The 24,438-nt window shown below is 50.0% G+C and overlaps 1 protein-coding gene across 1 annotated transcript in view; it reads left to right on the forward strand.

Moving 5' to 3' along the window:
* The window catches only part of LOC123766071 (proteoglycan-like sulfated glycoprotein papilin), a gene marked incomplete at its 5' end in the record, with an annotated part of 493,143 nt that overhangs the window by 375,800 nt on the left and 92,905 nt on the right, over positions 1–24,438 (forward strand). The window contains 3 exon segments of the mRNA XM_069321077.1: positions 3,298–3,510; positions 16,574–16,759; positions 22,411–22,526. Coding sequence (XP_069177178.1) covers positions 3,298–3,510; positions 16,574–16,759; positions 22,411–22,526 — 515 coding nt within the window.

A 24,438-nucleotide genomic window follows, 5' to 3' on the forward strand; every position in this document is an offset into this window, starting at 1 on the left:
CGAAGGAAACGACTCGAAATGCCCATAAATCGTGGGACCAAATCTGAGCGAACAGCGCCAGCCTCTCCCCCGGCATCCCATACGAGACCCAGAACCTCGCACGGAGGGAACACCGTGTCGACCAGACGAAGGCGGGACTGAAGGCGGGGCCAGACCCAAACCTGGCACCAGTGGCCTACCACAATGAGCGAAATCGCGAGACCTGGCACGATTCCCTCCCCCCCCATCCAGACCCCTGAAGAACCAACAAGTCAGACATAGGACGACAAGTAGCTGACGCAGCATATACTGCACCACGGTCGAATACTCAAAAAGCAGAGGACGAAAAGGAGAAGACATCCTAAGATCCAGGGCCCAGGCAGATTCCAGAGAGGAGGCAAGCACCGCCTGCCGACACACGAGCCGGGAAGCATAAAACAGGGAAACCGCCTCCCACAAGATTGGCGCAAAAAGCTTCAACAAGGCAGCCGACGCGCGAGCAGCCAAGCTCAAGGCACCGGACCCAGGAATGGCCCCAAGCATCCCTGCATTCTCCACAAGCCAGTCCGAAGACAGCTCCAGAATAGAAAAGAAACACAAGGCCGAAGCCAAAAAGCCACGGGCGTGTAAGTTCTCAACAACCTGTGTCACTGAAAGGGAGGGAACCTACACATGGAGCTGCAGAACACCAACATCCCAGGAAAGGGCCGGGGCAAACAAACACTCATTGAGGTGCCCCAGGAAAACCTGAACCACTGTCAAAGCCTTGCGCCACTCAAGCGAGAGGGTATGACAGAAAGAATGCCAAGCCTCCAAGGCAAACACAGGACAGTTCGCCAGCCAGCACGATTCCGGAACCTCATAACGGACCCAGAAAGGGAACAAACCCTGAAACCTGAATGAAGACAAATCCATAAGCGAGGCATAATCTGGGTTGCACAGGAGGTAAGCTGCAAGGGCCACCCGCACCGCAGACGGGAGGATGCGGTAACCCGAAAACCTCCGAAAGGACGGAACCAAAGCACCCGGGGAGACATGGAACCGAACCCGGGGAGTGGCAGACACTAAATTCAATTCATACACAGAGGGGGATAAGAGACTCCTTGTATCAGCAAGCCCCGCTGAGAGGGTAGAAAAACCCAGGCGGGGTCCAGTGGGGCCCAAGGCCCTCAAGTCAGCCCCTCCCCAGCCCCAAGATCCACCTCCATGGGACCTGGGGCTAAATCAGCCCCTCTCCAGCCCCAAGATCCACCTCCATGGGACCTGGGGCTGAGTCATCCCCTAACGCACCGGCCTCAAAAGAAAAAGCTGGTGCAGACGCGTGAGCCGAACGGAAGAGAGCCCACTGGTCAGACCCGGAGGCAGCGGCTATGGGATTGGACTGTAATGCCTCCATCGCCACATCGTCGCCATCCCCCAAAACTGCCCAAGTCTCAGAACCAACAGGACTCTGCCCCAATTCCAATACCCTCAGACGCTTCGGGGCCAGAAGCAGGAGAGGGGGGGGTCAGGATGCACCACAGTAGGGGAAGGACAAGGGGGTGCGGACTGAACCAAGGTCGAAGCGACCCCCACCCCCAAGTCTGGGTTACCTTGAGGTTATCTTGAGATGATTTCGGGGCTTTAGTGTCCCCGCAGCCCGGTCCTCGACCAGGCTTCCACCCCCCAGAAAGCAGCCCGTGACAGCTGACTAACACCCAGTTACCTATTTTACTGCTAGGTAACAGGAGCATAGGGTGAAAGAAACTCTGCCCATTGTTTCTCGCCGGTGCCTGGGATCAAACCCAGGACCACAGGATCACAAGTCCAGCGTGCTGTCCGCTCGGCCGACCGGCTCCCTAAAAGCAAAACGGGGCAGTCTTGGGGCATCCGGGTGAGCAACCAACTGAGCGCGTTGCAACAACCTAAAGCTCATATGCAATGCCTGCGCTGCCTGTACCCATAAAAGATCATCATTAGACTGGGTAAACTGAGTCACAAGCAAGCAACAGCACTCTCAGGACTCCGGGTCAAAAGTGTCACCGACCCAACAGGCAGCGTAACAGAGGCAAAAACAGTGAGAGTCACCCTGAGACAAGGGGACAGAGCAACCCTCAAACTCGCACAAAGCGAGTGGGGACTCCGGAGACACATCCATCGAACCCATGCGCCCCCGTAGGGTTTCCCAGGGCCCTGAGACATTACTCATGCTCAGGGAATCCCAGGCAGGGTACTGCTAACTGGGGCCTAAAATGACCAAACAACTGTCTAAAGCTGAACCCCAGGGACGTGTACACTCACGGGGACCTAGCAGGGGGCACCACCAGAAGAACCGTATCAGGTCAAACACCAAAGGGCAAAAATAAAAACAAAACCTTGCAAGAGGACAATGTACCCTAAGGAACAGAACTGGCCACTGTGAAGGGTGAAAACAAGCTGTACAGAACCCTGTGCCCCATACCAGTGCAAACTGCCTCTTACCCCTAAGGTAAACAAGGGTGACAAAACACCCAAGCACCCAAAGAGCGGCCGAAAAACCGAGCAGGTAAACAGCGCAACTTAGGCAGAACCCAAGGAACTTGTGGAAGGCAACCCCCAACTCCCAAGGGCAGTACATACAGGGCACCTAGGGAAGATAACCCTAGGCACATGCAGCCAGAGTACTATAGAATAACTCCTGGCTCTCGCACCCCTGGAAAACAGCCACCACACTCGAAGCACAGTGCTGAAAGACCACTGTAGCCAGAGCACATGCCCTCTGCCTCTAGCATCAGCCTTAGAACTGACGGGTAAATTGCCGGTGTGGGGGGTTTGGGGCTTCCCCTTCCCCCTCCCCCCTCCCGGGAAGGGGGTAGCTGCACAGACAGCGGCGCGGCGACACGTGATGTCATGCTCGTTTGCTCGTTTCTTTCCAGGGAGTTCTATCCATTTGTTCAGCTTTTGGTAGCAATATTTTCACCAGAATAGGGGTTTGTTTTGGGATGCTTACCTTTCTGGGTGCTAGACCCGGTCGATGGCAGGCATAGAATGCTTCCAACCACACGGGGGTTTCTATAGGCTATTGCTCCCCATGCGCCTCTGAGGGGGGGGGGGCCAGGTTCTGGCTCGTGGTCCCCGGTAGGTCCACAGAAGTCCATACACATGACTGATGCCAAAGTTTGACATTAGCATATCAGCCTAGTAAACTCCAGGGAGTCGACGGGGTTCTCCCAGATAATTAATGGAAAAATAATATAAATACAAAGTTAGTAACAGTTATTCCAGAATTTTCAGATTGTACTGTATGATCATTATGGAACATGTAGAAATTTAAATTTTTCTTATATATTGTTTTTACAGATGTGTGTAACTTGCCATTAAGTGAAGGCCCTTGTGATGGATCATTCCGTAAATGGTATCATGATCGCTATCATCGGCGATGCAAGTCTTTCTTATACAGTGGTTGTGAAGGCAATGGAAATCGCTTCTCAACAGAACAGGAGTGTGAAGCTGAATGTGTCTACCATGATATAATTCTGCCAGATGGCAATAATACTGAAGAAGCTAATACAAGTAAGAGTTTGTGATCACGTTGTATCCTCGCTACTTTTATTAATTGTTTAAATCCATTGTACATTATCTCATTGTCAGATGCAACTGTCAGATGCATCTTTTAAGTGAAATATAATCTTAAATAAAAATAATAGCTTAGCATTTATAAAAAAGTATTGATCATTATAATCAATTAAATGATTCCTCACCCTATTGACTACAATAGGGTGAAGAATTTTGGCAAAATTGAGGCATTGACAGAGTAAGCATTGGAGGTGGTCTACTCCACCTGCGTTGTCAAGCGGGAGTTGCCACAAAGATAGTATTACCTAATTATTTCAATATCTCTGATTTATTTTTTCTAATTTTTTTTGCAGTAATATTATTCATTAGTGTGTATTGTGATATATATATATATATATATATTTTTTTTTATTTTTAATTTATATATATATATATATATATATATATATATATATATATATATATATATATATATATATATATATATATATATATATATATATATATACAGTGGAACCTCTATTAACGAGTGGCTCTATTAACGAGTTTTTCCAGTAACGAGCAAGCCACTCGCAGCAAATTTGTCTCTATTGACGAGCTCGCCTCTATTAACGAGTGAAACCACATGGCGCTTCCTAGCGTCTCGCGGGTTCTCGCAAATTCTCGGACGCCTCCGACGCCAGTGTTGTTGTTGTATCTCACACGACAAGCATCCCTTTGGATTTATTTGAGCTTTTCTTTGGGTTTTTAGTGGTTTTGCGACTACAATTTGTAACACACGATGTCTCCAAAGAAGCTGCTTGCTTTCCTTCAAGAAGGAAATTATAGCAAAGCATGAGTGTGGTGTCTGTGTGATTGATCTCACAAAGAAGTATGGCAGGTCCTCATCAACAATTTACACCATTAGTAAGGGAGGATGCTGCCTCTTCCACTGAGATCAGGGAAGTGTTTGGAATGTTTGAAAAGGTGAACACATTCTTGGAAAAGCTGCCCTGATAAAGCAGTGACAACCCAGTGTGTGAAAATGTTTAATTAATTTATCACTTTGTGATAACACTTTATGAAAGTGTTATCACTTTCGCAGGTATATGTCGCTTGAACGTAACACACTTTTTTTCTCTTGAATGCACCCAAACACCGCGCTCAAGCATCATTTGAGCAAATATTTCTATAAAATCCAATACTTATCCGATCGACTTGGGGATTGTATACATGTTTGCCATGAAATTTCCGTTTTCTTTAATAACCACATTGCCTATTTGAGAAAACGGCATTGTATTGTATCTTCGTGGTAAGACTATTATATTGTTGACACAACGAGTGTAATCAACGTAGTTTTTTTATTTGGTGCTGGTCTAACGCATCCTTGTGTGACATTTGAAATGAAATTTGGGTGAAATTCCCAAGAAGAGAGAGTCCGCCTGACTCAGAGGTGAATTCTCCTTCCACACCATAACCCCTCTCCTCCTTCCCACCTCTCCATCATCTCCCTCAAGCCAGCAACTACTCTTCATAAGGTAAAGTAAATATTAAAACACTACAACAAAACATTTATATTTACATGTGCAGTATTATATTTACATAAAAAAAAGTCATACAAGTATGGATGTTTTTGGGAGTGGAACGGATTAAATTTATTTCCTTTATTTTAAATGGGGAAATTTGTTTCCAAAGACGAGTTTTCCAGGTAACGAGCTCGGTGCCAGAACGGATTAAACTCGTTAATAGAGGTTCTACTGTATATATATATATATATATATATATATATATATATATATTTTTTGGGGGTAAAGTTTGTGAGGGATACCACATCTGGTACCCTCACAGTGGGCCCCCTTCATTCTTGCCTTTTCGGCTGCTCCTGCCTTTGCTTTAGAGGCGGGGGAGGGGGGGGGCAAGGATGAGGGTTGACTCGGGAGCCTTGGGCCCCGTTGGACCTCGCTTGAGTTTTTGTACCCTAATAGTGGGGCTTGGTGTCACAGGGTGTGGGATTCTCTTTTGCTCCCTCCTTGTACGAGTTGGATTTGGCATCTACCCCTCCTCGGGTTCAATTCTGTGGCCTCGGCGGTTCTTCAGTTCCATCTTTCTGGAGGTTTCTGGCTTCCCGAGTCCAGTCACAGTGGGTGTGGGAAGTCCTTGTGGCTTTCCTCCTGCACGACCCGGATTTTGCTTTTGTGAAGGACCTGCGTTCCTTTGTGTATGGATCTTCGTGTCCTTACTGGGTTCGTTACGAAGTTCCGGAGTCATCCTGGTTAGCAGACTGCCCGTTCTTCTCTTTGGAAGCGTTGCCTTCGGCAGTGCGTGCGCGCCTCTCCTGTGGGATGCGGTTTCACGTTTTTTTGTTTCTCGGCCCGCGTGTCGTCAGGTGGTGCTCGGTTCATCCTTATAATCCGCTTGGTCCCTGGCTCTTAGATTGTCTTCACCCTTTTGTCAGTTGCTGTTTGCAGAGTCTGCAATGATGCAGTATCTGCAGGCAGCTTCAGCTAGTTGCCGTCATATGTCGGAATTGTTGGTCCTCCGGTGGGGTTCGTGGGGGGCTGTCCCTGCGGGGTCGTGCCAGGGCTCGAGGTTCTTTCTATCGTGGTAGGCCAGTGGTGTCAGGTTTCGGGACGTTTCGTGCGACCTGTGATAGCGTTGGGTGGCTCCTCTTCCTTCGGGGGTTCGGGGCTGGCAGGGCAAGCCTCTTCTCCTGCGTTCTGTCAAGTCGTTTCGGAGTGGGTTCGCTTGAGCATGGTCGAAACGTCCTCGTCCCTCAGGTGGATCTCCCGCCTGTTTCTGGTCCCAAAATGGGACTGCTTTGGTTCATTCTGGACTTGTCTTGTCTGAACCCGTGGGTTTATTGCCCCCTTTATTTCGGATGACTACTGTCCCAAGTCCTTCTTCTGTTGGAGCCGGGTGCTTGGATGGTGTCCTTGGACCTCCAGAATGCGTATTGGCCTGTCCCGATTGATCTGCGGTTCAGGGACTGACTCAATTTTGTGATGGGACCACGAGGTTGTCGCTTTCGTTGCTTTCCATTCGGCTTTATTCTGGCACCTTGCGTTTTCACTTGCCTTACTTGGGTCGTGATGGCCCACCTGCATCTGTTAGGTGTTCGGGTTCTGGCCTACCTTGACGACTGGCTGGTTTGGACTCCCAGCCTGTCCGTGTGTTTGCTTGCCAGGGATTTGGTTCTTTACCAGCTCGCTAGGTTCCTGTTCTTGGTGAACTGGTGGAAGTCCCATCTGGTTCCCTCACAGGTTCGGTATTGGCTGGGTCTTATGTGGGACGCTCGCACTGCGTCCTTGTCTCTTCCTGCAGTGGCTCTGCTTCATCTGCGTTCCTGCCTCTGACTGTTTATGTGGGGCTCCCGGGTAATGCGGCAGTTACTCGTGGGTTTGTGCTGGAGCCTGAACTTTGCCATTATGCTCTACCCGCCAGGTCAGGTGTGGCTTTGTCGGCTGTTCTGGTTCCTTCAGGGATGTCCCTCCCGCCTCCCTCGTGACTGCAGGGTTCAGCCTTCGGTGGCCTTGCGTCGGTTGCTGCGTCACCGGCTTCCTCTTCGGGTTTCTCGGGGTTCAGTGCCTTGGCGCCTGCCTAAGCCCCTCACTTGATGTGTTCACGGGCGCGTCATCTCTTGGCTGGGGCTTTGTGACCAGTGCTCACCAGGCCAGCCAGGGGCGGTGGGTTCCGTCCCTTGTCAGGCTCACAGCACGGTGCGGGAGTTTGTGGCTGTGTGGATGTCGGTCCGGAGGATTCGGGTCTCTCGCGGATCGACGGTCCGGCTCCATTCAGACTGTTCCCCGGTAGTTCATTGCTTGAACTGCGGAGACTCGATGCAGTCCTTGGATTTTTATGGCTGGTCGATTTGGGTGACTCGTCTGCTGAGTTTTTGGGGTTTGGCTCTCCTGGCGGTTCATGTTCTGGGGTATCCAATGTCCTGGCAGACGGCTTGTCCCAGTTCATTCCCCTGTCCATGGACATTGACTCGTTCCGTTGGCTCTGCAGCGTTCACACCTCCGGAAGTGGATCTCTTTGTGTCAGTGTGGTCAAGGCATCTCCCGGTTTACGTGGCACCCTTCCCCGACTGCGAGTCCATCAGAGTCGATGCCTTCAGGCAAGATTGGACAAGATGGAGGTTCCTGTACCTCTTTCTCCCTATTCAGCTGTTGCTCCAGGTCCTGGCTCGCTTGGAGATTTACCAGGGACAAGTAGTTCTCTTGGCCCCATGGTGGCCGGCTCCAGCTTTGATTCAGGTGCTGCTGGCTCGGTGTCCGAACCTGGAGGTTTTCCCATGGGTCCGCCTCTTTCAGCAGATCAGTCCGGTCCATTGCGAGACTGGTTCGATCTTCTCCTCAAGTCTTCACGTTTGGTCTTTTTGACTCAAGTCTATCACCATCCAAATGGTGATCAGGTGACTTCTTTGATGGTGTCCCACCTGTGGGCTTTGTTTGGGCGGCATTATGAGGTTTCCTCGCGGTCCTTCCATTTCTTTTTTTATTCTTTGTCATTGTACTTCGCTTTCGGTTCAAGTGGTGTTGTCCTTTCTCTCATGGTTGTTCCAGGACCGTCATCTTATGCCGAATATTGTCACCTCGTATCGTGTGGCGCTGGTGGAGCCCCTTCAGCTTGCTTTCAGTATAGATGTTGCTTCTGCACCATTTCGCAAGCTGTCTCGTGCGTTGTTTCACCTCCGGTTTGCTCATGCGCCGCCTGAGCCATTGTGGTCTTTAGACAGAGTGCTCTCTTATCTCTCTTCTCCTTGGTTTGTTGTGGCCCCTTCAGTTCAGGATTGTTTTTCGAAGGATCTTTTCCTATTGGCATTGGCCTCTGGGGGTCGGGTCAGGGAGCTTCATGCTCTCCTCCGGCGCAAGGCTTTCTGCTCTTTCGGTCATGTAGATAGGTTTGTTCGTCTGCAGCCGTTTCCTTCTTTTCTGGCAAAGAATGAGACTGCTGCTTTCCGGAGGGGTCCATGGGTTGTTGATGCTTGGCTGGTCAGGCCGGGGGTGCATCGTGTTTTGTGTCCAGTTGCGGCCTTCCACCGTTATTTGCACGCCACGGCTTCTTTGTCCAGGGACGCGCTTCGGGTTGATCTGGTTTCCCTTCTTCCTTGTTTGTGGGTACAGGTCTCTCAGGTCGTCTGCAGGGTTATTAAATCCAGCCAGCCTGTGGTCCATCCCCGTACCCATGACGTTTGCAAGTTCGCTGCTCTTGCTGCCGTTTTTGGGAACATTTCCTGGGCTGACATTCAGGCACGGGGGTTTTTGGCGGTCGAACAGGGTCCTGGCTGCATGCTACGTCGTGAACGTTCCTGGGCCTAGTTGGGCCTGTGTCGCTTTGGGTTGATGGCTGCAGCCTATCTTGACTTCGAGTTGAAGTGTGGAGCACCGAAAGCCTCTCGAGTAAGTCCTCTTTTTCCTTAGTCTTTGGTGAAGTAGCTCCGGGGAGCTGTAGGGGCTTCCCCCCCCCCCCCCATTGTTTTTATGTTAGGGCGCATGGCATCCACCTCCCGGATCCTTCCCTCTTTTCCTTATCTGTGGTGAAGTAGCTCCGGGAAGCCGACGGGACTCCCCCCAGAAAACCAGCCTTGGATGTAATGAAACCCCATTTTCTGGGTGAGTCCCAGAAGCTCCCCGGCAACATTCCATTCCTCCGGTCGGCGGTTTTCGCGTATTTTGATATCCAGCCTCAGAACTGGAGGTGTGGATCGCCGGTGGGAGGGTCTGGGGCTCCCCCTTCCCCTCCCAGGGAAGGGGGAGCTGCGCAGACATGTGGCACGGCTCGTGTGACATCATGCTTGTTTGCTCGCTTTCCCTTGGGGGAGTTCTGTCCATTTGTTTCGTTATTTTCGTTGGTTTTACCAGAATAGGGGTTTGTTTTGAGGTGCTTCCCTTTCTGGATGCCTGTCCTGGTCGATGGCAGATATAGAATGCTCCAAAATCACATGTGCATTTCTATAGGCCATTGCTCTCCGTGCCTCTCTGAGGAGGCCAGGTTCTGGCCATGGTCCATGGTAGGCCTAGAACTCCACCCACATCAACTGATGCCAAAAGTTAGGACTATCCCTATCAGCCAGGATAGCTCCGGGGAGCCTCCGGGACTTACAAAGAAAATGGCGTTTCATTACATTCAATGCTGGTTTTTTGCGAACACTTGATTTGCGGCGCATAGGGAGAATGTTACAATAACTGAAGTTTATCACAGTGGTTAAAAAGCACTGGATTACTTATGGATTAGTAATATATTTCTCTATTCTTATAACCCAGATTTTATATATTTATTTGTTTTTTCTGGGGGAGCCCTGTCGTCTCCCCGGAGCTAACCAGGCTGAATGGTTATGTGTAACTTTCTGGCGTCAAAGTGCTAGTTCTTGCCTACCGGGGACCACAAGCCAGAACCTAGCCCCTTCAGAGAGGCACGAGGAGCAATGGCCTATAGAAACCCACTTGTGGTTAGGAGCATTCTATGTCTGCCATCGATCGGGATCGGCACCCAGAAAGGTAGATGCCCCAAAATAAACCCCTATTCTGGTGAAACTATTGCAACCGAAAACCGAACGAGTGGACAGAACTCCCCAAACAAAATTATCAAACTAGCATGACGTCATCACGTCGCCGCACCACTGTCTGCGCAACCCCCCACCCCCTCCTCGGGACGGGGAAGGGGGGGCCCCAGACCTTCCACGCCGGCGATCCAACTGGCAGTTCTTGGCTGATGGTATTACTGGCCAGTTGAGTGCTTCTGGCTCCGGTTTTTGTTTCAGTTCTGTGCCTTGTGGTGTGGACTGTCTCTACCGGTGGGGTGAGCCAGGAGTGAGATTCCACGGTACTTGGGCTGCATGCACCTAGGACTCTCTTCCCTGGGTGCCCCGTAAGTACTGCCCTTGAGGCTTGGGGCCACCTTCCACAAGTCACCTTGGGTTCTACCTCCGTTGTGTCCTTTACTGCTCAGTACTGGGCCGCCCTTGGAGTCGGCTGGGGTTTTGTTGCTCTGATTTGTCTCTGGGTAGGTGGCAGTTTTCGTCACTGGCAGGGGCGTGGGGTGCCGCACAGCTAGTTTTCAACAATAACAGCAGCCGGCTCTGTTCCGCCTGGGTGTGTGGTCCTCTTGCGGGGTTTTTCTTTGTTTTTGCCTGGTGGGAGGGTCTGCCTTTATGGTCCCCCTTTCCTGTTCTGGATGTTTTTATTTCGCTTTTTTCTGTTGGTGGTACTCCCCGCTTGGCCCCCGTGAGTGAACACGTCCCGGGGGTTCAGCTTTTAGAAGTTTGTTTGGTAGACTTGGGCGCCGGTTCGTGGTACCCTGCCTGGGCTTCCCTTAGTGTGTACCAAAGGCTAAGAGCCCTGGGAAATCCCACAGGGGCTCCATGGTCCTATAGGTGTGTCCTCGGAGTCCCCCCTTACATCCTGTGAGTTTGACCGTTGCTCTGTCCCCTTATCTCAGGGTGACACTCACTGGTTGTGCCTCATCCATGCTGTCTGTTGGATCATTGTTTCTTATGACCCGGAGTCGTGTGACGGGTGTTGTCGGTACATGCTCTAATTCACCCAGGCCACTGGTCATGATAATCGGGTGCAGGCAGCTGCGGCGTTGCTTGCTGGGTGTAGGTTGCTGCAAAGCTCTTTGTTGTTTGCGGCCCTGGATGCCCCGAGACTGCCCCGTTTTGGTTGTTGGGGTCCGGACTTAGGGGTGGGGTCGCTTCGGCTCTGGCTCCTTCCGCTCCTCGTCCTTCTGTTCTGTGCACTTCCTCCCTTGCTTCCGGCTCTGAACTGTAGGTGGGTTTCGGGGTTGGGGCGGGGTCTGGTTGGGTTGAGACTCAGGCGGTCTCGGGAGATTTCCTATTCTGGGGTGGTAGCGGAGGCATTCCTAGTCACGCTGGAGCTTTGGGGGTGTGGCTCGGCCCCGGGTCTTGCTGTCGAGGTTACCGGGGTTGGGGAGGGGTTGCTTGGGGAGCCTTGGCCCCATTTGCCCCTCTTGGGTCTTTGTACCCTCGGTCAGGGGCTGGCAGTTCCTCAGAGTGGGGTTGTTCTCTCCCCCTCTGTGTTCCTGTTGGTTTTGGGTATACCCCTCCCTGGGTTTGGTTCCGTGTCCCTTCGGGTTCGTCGGTCCCATCGTTCCTGGGGGTGTGTTTCACCCCCTTCTTCCTTACCCTTTTTGCACTTACAATGTGATACTGTTCCCTTCGTATCGGGTTCCCTGCGTGTTCCTTGATCAGGGGTTTATTTTTGTCCATACGTATCTCTGTACATATGTGCTTGCTTGTTGTGGTTCTCGTTGGTTCGTGCGTCTCTTCGTACCTTCCAATATTATTGGAACGTCTGTTTATCTCCAATGTGGTTTCCCTCTGGTCTTTTGTCGGCCTCGTTAGTTACCTTCCGTCTTCTTTCGCTTTGTTTTTGCCTTGTTTTGTTTTCACATCATCTCTACTTCTAGTTTCGGCATTACATACGTTTTCCTGGTGTTTGTACGATGTGCGTATACGATATGTCTGTAAGTTTTGTGTGTGTACAATGTGTGTTCACCTGGTGTACGAGCGACACCACCCGGTGGACAAATGGTGCGTTCGTGCCTCGTGCGCTGGGGCTGAGGTGTGCGCTTTGTTTATGGGTGGTATGCTCGTGTGTTCGCGTCGTTTCTCGTGGTTTTCTACGACTTCTTGCTCATTTTCTCCCTCTAGTCATAGCCCTCTAGCTGCTGAGGGTATTCTGGATTTTATGTCTGGGGGAATCACTTCGTTCTTCCTCTGCTTTCGGGTGTGGGATGGCTCTGCGTGGCGCCTCCTCCTCTCCCTCTGTACTGCGCCTCGTCTTCTGCAGGGCGTGCAGTATGCATAGTATGCATAGTATGCATGGCGTTCGAGCGCACCACTAGCGATGCCCCTGGTATGTTACTTTGCTCGCCTGTGTTGTGGCACGGTCGTGCCTCTGCTCAGGTGCGATTGTCGTGTCTGGCGCCTCTGTCAGCCAGGTGCTGGTTCTCGCCTTTTGGTGGGGTGCCTGCCTAGTTGTGCTTGCGGGGGTTGAGCTCTGGCTCTTGGGCCCCGCCTCTTTCCTGTCGGTTGATGGCTGTGCAGTTTCCTGAGCCTCCTGGGCTCTCTCTTCTCTACGTTTGCTCCTGTGGGGTAGAGTCTGCCTTCACCACGTAGCTTCCTAGTGCTTTCCGCTTCCTTTCCCCTCTGACATTGTTCGGGTTCTTTTTCATGTCTGTGGCTCCTTTGGGTACTCAGCTTCCTCCTGTGTCCCTTTGTGCATACGAACATACGGACATAAGAACAGAGGAACTGCAGAGGGCCTATTGGCTCATACGAGGCAGCTCCTATTTCTTACCACCCATTCCCACTCATATACATGTCCAACCCACGCTTGCACCAATCGTGGACCCCGCCACCACGTTATGCGGTAATTGGTTTCACAAATCAACGAACCTGTTACCGTACCAGTATTTCCTCAAGTCTTTCCTGAATCTACACTTATTCATTTTATGCCCATTGTTTCGTGTCCAAAATGTGCCACAAGGGTGGCATGTGCCACTGTACCAGTTCTATTGTTACGTAAAGTATGGTAACAATAAACACAAACACTAAGAGACTAAATATATTTGGTCGAGTATACAGAAGTACGCAGGTGATACTTTGGCGAGCAATGGTGTGAGTTGAGCGCACTGAGCGTCGGTACAGTATCTTGCAAGTGTCTGTTCTAGACCGCACTTGGAAGTAGACTAGTTATTATTCACTACTCTGCTGCTTATATGCTCGGGGCAACACCTCACCGTTCTCTAAACGTTGGCAGGAATATTAACTGGAAGTAGGGTATGGTTTGAGTTCCATAATTAGTACTACAAAGAGCTTTGCTTCTCTCATTAGGCTACTGCATTTGGAGCGAGTATATTATTGGGATATTCTACTCGCTACACCACCCTTGGTCACTGCTCCATCCTTGTTTACTCTTCCCCACTTGGCAGGGTTGCGTCGATGGCTCTTAACAGTGGTGTTTGGTGTAATGTGTTGTGTTTGGTCACCTTGCATGTGTCTTCAGTGACTCCTTTGTCCATGTCTCTTGTTCGTGGTCCTGTGGGGCTCTGCCCCGCATTTCGGTGCTTTTGGTTTCGTTGTCGGCACCTGGGTCTTTTCCTTGTCTGGACACTCATTCCTTGCCTATCTTTGGTGCCTGGCTGCACCCTGCTGTTTATGAGGTCCCTCGGGTACTTACGCCCTCCTCTACACATTTTGTGGTTGGTCGTGTGCATTAATTCCCGGCTGCTCCTTGGTCCGTATTCGGGGTTTTCCTTACCTATTTCCGTTTTTCCTCCTCCTATGCTACACTTGTCTGTGTATCTGGGTTGGTGCTTCTTGACTATCCTGATGTTGGGTGCTCGGGTGGGCCTCTGTCCATGTTCAGTTCCCTGCTTTTGGACTTCTCCGGTGTTCTGTTTTGGTACTGAATTCTTACGATTTTGTTTGTGACTTACTGCAGCCCTCGGTGTTGCGCTTTCTGTGGGGGGGTTGTGGACTTTCGGTCCTCCGCTCCTGCCTTACTGCTTTCTTTTCTTGAAACCGGTAGCTGGGTTCTGGTCCTGGCTCCGGTTTTTCTTTGTTCCTTTTCCAGAACGGGTGTGTTTGCTTTCCTGCGGTTCACGTCCTGCGTAGTTAGCCTCTTGGATGCCTCAGGGACGCGTGCATCCTTCTTCCCTGCTGGAGCTGGTTATGTTGCTCCTTTGGGTTGCAGGGTCGCTGTTTTTCGATTTGCGTTTTGCGCTTTCGTTCATGGTGCTAGTTTCTCGTCGTTTGTGTCGGCATTGCTAGATTCGTTATTGGTCTCCCACCTGCGTGTTTCATCTCAGGGGCGGTGTGTGGTTTTCCTGGCAGTCCTTCCGGTTTTCCTATCTCTGCGAAGGGTCCTTCGGTCTCTGACAGGGTTGGCTTGTCTTCCCTTCGAGGTTGTTCCGGGACTGTCGTCTGGGACCATGTCCTGTCCCCTCGTATTGGGTGGTGCTGGCGGAGCTGCTCCTGTTTGTGTTCGGTGTTGCGGTTCCTTCTGCTCCGTCCCGCTTGCTGACCTGAGCGTTGTTTCTCCTCCAGACTGCTCTTGTCTTGAGTTCTGGTGCCATCCTGGTCATTGGCCTGGGTGGTCTATTTTCTTCTCGTTTTGGTCTTTGTTTTGTCTGTGGTCTTGGGTTTTAGGTTCAGGTGCATGGTGTCCGCCTCCCGGTTGCTTCCCTGTTTTCCTTATCTGTGGTGAGGTAGCTCCGGGGAGCCGACGGGGCTTCCCCCAGAAAACCAGCGTTGAATGTAATGAATCGCCATTTACTGAGTAAGTCCCGGAGGCTCCCCGGCATCCCTCCCTCCCTCCGGTCGGCGGCGTTTTTCACGTATTTTCACATCCAGCCTAAGAACTGCCAGTTGGATCGCTGGCATGGAGGGTCTGGGGCTCCCCCTTCCCCCTCCCGTGGAGGGGGGGTTGCACAGACGACGGCGCAGCGACGTGATGACGTCATGCTAGTTTGATAATTTAGTTTGGGGAGTTCTGTCTACTCGTTCAGTTTTCAGTAGCAATATTTTCACCAGAATAGGGGTTTGTTTTGGGGTGCCCTACCTTCCTGGGTGCCTATCCCGGTCGATGGCAGATATAGAATGCTCCCAACCACAAGAGGGTTTCTATAGGCCATTGCTCCTCGTGCCTCTCAGAGGGAGTCAGGTTCTGGCTCATGGTCCCCGGTAGGCAAGAACTCCTAGCACTTTGATGCCAGAAAGTTATACATATCCATTCAGCCTGGATAGCTCCGGGGAACCTCCGGGACAATTCAATTTCTTTCTTTATTATGCACCCCATACCCATCCCGTGGGTGGTGGTGTAAAGGATTACAGAGGCACATAATCGGTTCAGGAACTGAACCCTTTAGTTCGTTTAGCTAAGCAAATAACAATATTTGACGCTAGTTACAAAATTATCAATGTTGTATACACATGTACATACCCTCATACATACATGTACATATAAATATACGTATACACATATACATACACATACACATACATATCTAATCACCCACACAATTACACACATCAATAATCTTTGTGTCACTTGTGACACAAAGAGGTGTCACAAGTGACATTACAAGAGGCTCACAACAGTCACTATACGAGGCACTTTACATCTATAGTGAGTCACTAGTCTTGCTCAACACCCACCCAACTGGGCGGCAGCTTTACAGTCATGTGCATGTATTACCTACAGTAAGCAAATTTTGGATGCTTCGCTAAAATTTCGGGCAGCACATCATTATGAATGAAGTACTTACACATTTCTTGGACACTATTGATGGTGTTATCTCTAAATTCTGCAATTTTTTCACATTCCATTATATAATGACGCAAAGTATGCGAATAGTTCTGCTGACAGAGTTTACGGGACACGCCCAGAAAATGGCGTTTCATTACATTCAACATGGTTTTATATCCTAGAATATAATTTATATTTTTTTGTTTGTTCTTAAAGCCCAGATCATCTTATATATTTATTTATTTGTTCTTATATCCTAAATCATCTTATATATTTATTTCTTTGTTTCTATATCCCAGACCATTTTATATATTTATTTGTTTGTTCTTATATCCCAGATTCTCTATTATATTTAATTTTGTTAAGAACTTTACTTTAAGTCTATTAACCAAGCTAATTTCAAGTTTGTGCAAGTTTATAAATATTAATATTTAAATATGAATGCTTTGCATCTTGTGTTATCTTGCAGCTTGTACTGAATATCTTTTGCACCTTGACAGTCTTACCTAGGTATTCAGTAACAAATATAGCACTTCTGCCTGTAATGATGGTCTCTTTATTTGCATTATTTAAAAAAATTCATGTGATGCTGTTGGTTCTTGAAACATAGTATGGGCAGTTAATGATTAGTACTATATCTTCACTGCAATGCTTTTTGAAGTTAATTTTAAATTTTATATTATTTTTATTCTTGTACTAAATGCTTTCATGCTTGCAACATTATTCTGACATGGTATGTTTCTTTAATTTAATATCTCCTTTGATAAGTAGTGAAGCACTGTATTAACAATCTCTTCCCTTATTAGTGATATGCGAGATGGATGTGGATGCTGGGCCTTGCTTAGATGGTTTCAAGCGATGGCATTTCAGCAAAGAGCATGCCTCATGTATTGCATTTAAATATGGCGGGTGTGGTGGAAATCGAAATCGCTTTAAGTTATTTAACACTTGCATCCAGTTCTGTGCTGCTGCCATCACAAAGTACCGCAGATGTAAGTCTCGGCTTCAGTATGTACTGCAACCACTATATCTTGCTTTAATTTAGGAAGATTCCTTATAGAAATAATTTTTGTAATAATTGTTAAACATAATTTCCTTAAAAATGGCAGTGTCTATCCATTTAATGTCATATTTTATATATTTTAAGTTACTTTGTGCTGTTCATGTAATCTGGTTAAAAGTATTGTACTGCAAAATACTTTGTGAATATTCTCCACCTATAATTTATCTGGTGTTTTCCACATATTTCTGGCCTCCCCCCTACAAGTAGTCTGTTATCTTGCATTCTTTCTCCATTTTGCTCTGGGAAGGCACCCCCTCAGTAACTCCCTGAGTTATAATACTGGGGCTGCCAAAGTCATAAAGAAAGACCTCTGAAACCCATCCATGAGGCCCATTCGACAAAATCAGGAAAAGCATTGACAAACTAAAACACTTTCTTTTGTCTTGGTGGTTTTTCCTTGCACTTTGGTGTGTGTGGGCCAGGAGTTTCGTGCACTTTAAGCTGCATGTGCTCAGGATTACCTTCCTTGGGTACTCCTCAGTGCTTCCTTTGAGTTGCCTTGTTCTCTTCACTGGAGTGTTCAGGTGATGCTCCCATAGAGGTCCTCCTCGCTTGTGGTGGCCTTCATCTTGGGATAAGTCCGGGGTTTTGAGCTTCCATCTTTACCCTAGTTGCAGCATCTTGGCTGGTGAGGATGTTCACCCAGGACCAGGAGCAACAACCAAACTTGTGAGAAGAGGTACGGGTAATCCCACCTCGATCAGTCCAGCCGAAAAGCATTGACCCCGACGGCCTCGCAGTCTTGGAAGGGTGCCACATAAACTGGAAGATGCCTTGACCACACCGATGCAAAGAGGTCCACCTCCAGGTGCCTGTACATCTGACAGAGCATACTGAATGAGTCAATGTCGACCATCCATTCCATGGATCGGGGAATGAACTGAGATAGGCCGTCTGCCAGGACATTTGACACCCCTTGAACATGAACCGCCTGGAGAGCCAAACCCCGAGACCTCAGCAGATGAGTCACCCAAAGCGACCAGCCCCAAAGAACTAAGGACCACATCGAACCCCCTACGGTTCAGACAATGAACCACCAGGGAGCAGTCTAAATGGAGTCGGATTGTTGCTCAGCGAGTGACACGAACCCTCTGAAGCGAATGCCACACTGCCACGAACTCCTGCACTGTGCTGTGAGCCCAACGGAAGGACGGAACCCCACCAGCCCTGGCCGACCTGGTGAGCACTGGTCACAAAACCCCAGCCGAGAGACTAAGCATCCGTGAACGCATCAAGCGAGGGCTCAGGGAGGTACCACAGCACAGAACCCTAAAAAAAAAACGCAACGTATAGCTCCCGGGATCTGAACCCAGCGATTGCAAGAGAGGCGGAAGGAACGTCCCCGAAGAAACCAGAACAGCTGCCGAAGCCAGATCTGATCTGACTGGTAGACCAGCACAGCGAAGTTCAGGCTCCCGCACAGCCACTCGAACAACCAACGTGTGACCTGGGTGCCTTCCAAAAACGGTCCTAGGCTGGACCGCAACCGCAATAATGCAGCAGGAGGGAGAAACAAGGAAGCGGTCCGAGAGTCCCACATAAGACTAAGCAAAGTCTGAACCTGAAAGAGAACCAAATGGGACTTTCTTCAGTTCACCAAGAACCCAAACCCGGCAAGCTGGGAAAGAACTAAATACCTGGCGAGCAAACACACGGATTGGCTGGGAGCCAACACCAGCCAATCGTCGAGGTAAGCCAGAACCCTAACCCCTAACAGACCCAAACGGGTCACCACGACCCGGGTAAGGCGTATGAACACGTGAGGTGCCAGATTCAAACCAAAAGAAAGGCAATGAAAATGGTAAGCCGGTTGTACCACAATAAAATCGAGCCAGTCCCTGAACCCCGGAGGAATCAGGATGTGCCAATACGTTTCCTGGAGGTCCAGAGATACCATCCAGGCACCTGGTGCCAAAAGCAGCCAGACCTGAGACAGAGTGGTCATCCTAAAGTAGGGACAAAAGACACAGGGGTTCAGATGGGACAAGTCTAGTATGAATCGCAGGTCCGCACAGTCCCGTTTCGGAACTGGAAACAGGCTGGAAACCCACCTGAGGGACCCTGTCATTTCAACCACGCCCAAGCAAACCCATTCCAGGATGACCTGACAGAGCACAGGGAAAGAGGCCTGCCCTGCCAGCCCCGATTCCCGGAAGGAGGAGGAATGACCCAACGCCACTGCAGGCCAGAGGAAACAACCTGAAATGCCCAAGAATTGCGGGACCAGGCGAGAGCAAACAGCGCAAGCCTGCCCCCTATTGCCCCTTCATCAGGGCGAACCACAAAAAGGCCAATGACCCCTACGAGAACCCGACCGACGCTCAGAGCGATCACTGCGACGACCAGATGCCGACGGCTCCTCAGGAAGGGCCGATCCCGAATCTGGCACTTCTGGCTTACGATGACTGAAGGAACCTCGAGACCTGGCACGACTCTTCTGGGCAGGACCATCACGGCCCCCCCGGAGAACCAACAAGTCCGACATAGGCCGGCAACTAGACTAAGCTGTCTGCAGAAAATGCACCACCGCAGACTCTTCAAACAGCAACGAACAAAATGGGGGATGAAAATCTAAGAGCCAGGTTTCAAAGTTTCCCAAGCCAATTCCAAAGAGTGGACGAGCACTGCTTGTCGGCATGCGAGAAGAGAAGCAAAGAACAGAGACACCGCCTCCTTCACAATCGGCGTAAACAACTTCAACAGGCAACCGACGCCTGAGCTGCCGAAGCAAACACACCGGACACCAGTCCAGATTCCATCTCCTCCACATCCTTCCTGAGCCAGTCCGAAGACAGCTCCAGCAGGGAAAAGAAACGCAAGACCGAAGCCAAGTGCCCACAGGCACACAAATCCTTGGCTACCAGGGATGCCAAAAGGGAGGGATCCTGCATGTGAAGCTGCACATGACCAACATCATGAGGAAGGACTGGGGCGAACAAGCACGCATTGAGGTGTTGAAACTCGTTTCCCCCAGGTAAATCTGAACGACCGTAGTCAACTTCCGCCATTGAAGCATGCGGGTCCAACAACGAATGCCACTCCGCCAATGAAAAGAAAGGGCAGTCCGCCTGCCACGAAGACTCCGGCATCTCGTAATGCACCCCAGTAAGGAAGCCAGGAGTGAAACTCAAAAATGAAGGATCCATTATATAGGCGTAATCCAGGTCTCGCAGGAGGTAAGCCACAAGGGCCTCCTGCACCACCTTCGATGTTATGCGGGAAGCCGAAAACCTCTGGAAGGAAGGAACCGAAGAACCCAAGGGAACCCAGAACTGAACCCGGGGAGGAGTTGAACTCATCAAATTCATACAGGGAAGGGGAATAGGAAAATCCCTCCCCCTGTAACAACAAGCCTCGTGCCGAGGGTACCAACACCCAAGCCCCCCAAATCAACTCCTCCCCCACCCCTGGATCCTTTGCGTCAAGATCCGGGGCCAATCCATCCTCTAAACCCTCTACCTCTGGAGATAAAGCAGAGTCCACCAAAAAAGCAGGGATGAAGGGGGCCCCGCTGGCGTGACCCAAAAGCACTGGCAAGAGGAACAGGCTCGAATGCCTCCACCGCAGACCCGGAAGGGTCAATCCCTGAAGCTGCCCGAGACTCACTATCAGGCAAACCCTGCCCCGACTCCGAAACCCTCAGACGTTTGGGAATCGGGAAGCAGGGTGGGGGGGATGAAGCAGGATGAACCACAGCAGGAAAAGGATTAGGAGAGTGCAGATGAAACGAAAGTTGAGGCGACTAACACCCCCAAGTCCTGGGTCCCTATAACCAAAGCAGGGCAGCTGCGGGGCATCTGGAAAGGTACGCAACTTTGCGTGTTGCAGCAACCTAAACTGCACATGCAATGCCGAAGCTGCTTGCATCCGAATATAAATTTCAATGGACTGGGTGAATTGGAGAACAAGCAAGGATCACCACTCGCAGGACTCCTGGTCAAAGGTGTTACTGATCCAACAAGCAGCATGGCAGAGGCAAAGACGGTGAGTGTCACCCTGAGTCAAGGGAACAGAGCAACCTTCAAACTCACTCAAAGCGAGGTTGGACTCAGAGGTCTCCTCCATCGGACCACTGAGCCCCAATGGGGGTTTCCAGGGCCCTTAGGCTGACTGCTAAGGGAAGCCCAGGCGAGGTACTGCTAATCGGTTATTCCAGAGCTTCCAAGCAAACAAACTACAATCTGAACCCCTGCGACGTGTGCAAGTATGGGGACCTAGTAGAGGGGCCACCAAAATCATACAAGTGGCCCTACCACCACACCAGGCAGACCCCTATGAAATAAAAAAAAAAAAAAAAGGAAAACCCCACAAAAGTACAATGTCTCCAGGTGAACAGAACCAGTCGCTATATGTATATCTGACAGCAGCACAGTACCTCGCACCCCAGCCAGCGACGAAACTACCTCCTACCCAAGGCCAATCAGGAGAAAGAACCACCCCACCTGAACCCCAACGGCGGATAATCACCGAGCAGCAACAGAACATCGCAGAGGTAGTTCCCGAACGGCTCGGGGAAGATAACCCTAGGCCACAGGGGCAGTACTTACAGGGCACTTAAGGAAGGTGACGCTAGGTGCATGCAACCCCAGTACTCTTGTACTGGGGTTGCATGCACTCCTGGGTCGCACACCACCAACACTGAATAACAACACCACTATGCATCATGGCTCAAGGGATGGAGCCAGGGTCAATCGACCACCACCAACACAATAGCCTCTTAAACTGAGGAGAATTACCGGCGTGGATGTCTGGGACCCCCCCCATCCCCCACCAAGGGGAGGGGGGTTGAGCCGGTTGCTATTTGGTTGCTCACCGTTATTTGTGTGCCACAGGGGGAAAGGGAGGGAGGGAGGGAAGGATGGATGGATGGATGGATGGATGGATGGATGGATGGATGGATGGATGGATGGATGGATGGATGGATGAAGGGATGGATGGATGGATTGAGGGATGGATGGATGGAGGGAGGGAGGGAGGGGGAGAGGGTTGCGCAGACAGATGCATGGCGATTATGGTGACGTCATGCTTGATTCCTTGTTTTTAATTGGGGGAGTTCTGTTTGCTAGTTCGGCTTCCGGTTTGCAATTTTTGACCAGCAGTAGTTTGTTTTGGAATTCCTACCTTTCTGCATGCCTGACCTGGTAGATGGCAGACAAAGACTGCTTCCAACTATACAGGGGGTGTCTTTAGGTTATTGCTTCTCGTGCCTCTTTCCTTGAAGGGGCTGGGTTCTGGCTCTGGTCCCCAGTAGGCCTAGAACTCCTTTGATTGACTGTTGCCACAGTCTAATATATACACATTAGCCCAGTATAGCTCTGGGGAGCCGAAGGGGCTCTCCACACCTGGTAGTGTGGAGAGATTTTCTGCACAGAAAATCAGTTTTTCTTTGATTTTGTTATTATGATTTATGTATTTTATTAAATTTAACAATTTATTTAGCAATAATTTAACATTACTCATGTTGTCATTGATACTGTTACAACAATTCCCTGATTGAGTGTTAAAAAAGTCACTCAATTACATAAACATTGCTCAATAAATTACTTGTAATTTTGTTTATCATATTTAACTAATTTGCAGTTGATACTACAACAACTACTGACATGTTGGCACCTTCATTGGAGCCATCAGGCATCACACAACCTGATACAAGAGACCAATGTAGAGAATCTGTGATTGCCTGCCAGCTACTTCAGGTATGTAGTTCTATCTTTAGCCCGATGTTTTTCTTTCTCATGGAAGCTCCTATTTGGGGGATAGCTATACTGTATAGCAGAAGCTTCTCAGGAAGTTCTATTACCACACAAATCTTAAACTCTTTCAAGTTCTCTAACTCCTCCCTTCAGCCCTTCTTTCATATATTAACTCTTTCCTTCCAAGGTACTGGTCATCTGCATCTACCATAAGAATCCCTTGTGGATCGATGATCTGGCTCCATTTGGACTGTGCGGTGATTCATTGCCTGAACCGTGGGGGTTCGATGCGGTCCTTGGCACTTTGGGGCTGGTCGCTTCGCATGACTCATCTGCTGAGTTCTCGAAGTTTGGCTCTCCTGGCAGTTCACGTCCAAGGGGGTTTCCAACGTCCTGGCGGATGGCCTGTCCTAGTTTATTTCCCTTTCCACGGAATGGACAGTCAATGCCGATTCACTCAGTTACTGAGTGAGTCGGATGCCGGATGTATGGGTGCCTAGAATTGGACCTCTTTGCATCGATGTGGTCGAGGCATCTTCCAGTATATGTGGCGCCCTTCCCCGACTGCAAGGCGGTCGAGTTTGATGCTTTTCAGCAGGACTGGTAGAGGTGGGGTTACCTATACCTCTTCCCGCCAGTTCAGCTGTTGCTTTGGGTTCTGACTCGGTTGGAGACTTACCAGGGGAGAGTTGTCATGTTGGCCCCTTGGTGGCCAGCCCAGCTTTGATTTCTGGTGCTGCTTGCTCAGTGTTTGAACCCGGGGACTTTTCCGTTGCTCTGCCTCTTTCAGCAGATCGGTCCAGTCCAGTATGTACCTGGTTCGATCTTCTCCTTTGATCTTTGCGTCTGGTCTTTCTGACGCGAGTTTATCACCACTTGTATGGTGATCAGGTGGTTGCGTTGATGGTGTCTCACCTGCGTGTTTCATATCGGCAGCAGTATAAAGTCTCCTAGCGGTCCTTTCATCAATTTTTTTCCTCTTCGTAGGTTGTCTTCAGTTTCTGATCAGGTTGATTTGTCCTTTTCTCTTTTGGCTGTTTCAGGACCGTCATCTTATGCCGAATACTGTTACCTCGTATTGTACAGGCGCTGGCGGAGCTGCTCCTGCTTGTGTTCAAGGTGGATGTTACTTCCTCTCTATTTCGCAAGCTGTCACGTGCGTTGTTTCACCTCTGGCCTTCTCATGCGCCACCTGAGCCATCATGGTCATTGAACCAGGTGCTCTCTTTTCTCTCGTCTCCTCGGTTTGTGGTGGCCCTTTCGGTTCGGGATTGTTTTGATAAGGTACTTTTCTGGGGGGAACCCCTTCAGCTCCCCGGAGCTTATCCAGGCTGATATGCTAATGTCAGACTTTGACATCAGTCATGTGTATGGAGTTCTATGGGCCTACCGGGGACCACGAGCCAGAACCTGGCCCCCTCAGAGAGGCAAGGGGAGCAATGGCCCATAGAAACCCCGGTGTGGTTGGAAGCATTCAATGTCTGCCATTGACCTGGGTCAGGCACCCAGAAAGGTAAACGCCCCAAAACGAACCCCTATTCTGGTGAAAATTGCTACCACAATCCGAACAAGTGGATAGAACTCCCTGAATAGAAACGAGCAAACGATCATGACATCACACGTCGCCGCTATCTGCTCAGCTTCCCCATCCCAGGGAGAGGGAAGGGGGAGCCCAAGACCTACCGCACGTGCCGGCTATCCACCAACAGTTCTTCAGCAGATGTTATAGACTGAGGTCATGTGTTCTGGCTCCGGTAGTTGTTTCAGCACTGTACCTAGCATGTGGTGACTGTCTTCTAGGTGGTGCATGAGCTGGTAGTGATTCTCCAGTACTCGGGCTGCATGCGCCTAGGGTTTCCTTCCATAAGTGCCCTGTCAGTGCTGCCCTTGGGGCTTGGGGTTCCCTTCCACAAGT

This window comes from Procambarus clarkii, chromosome 9 (assembly GCF_040958095.1).
Source record: "Procambarus clarkii isolate CNS0578487 chromosome 9, FALCON_Pclarkii_2.0, whole genome shotgun sequence".
Taxonomy (NCBI): Eukaryota; Metazoa; Arthropoda; class Malacostraca; order Decapoda; family Cambaridae; genus Procambarus; species Procambarus clarkii.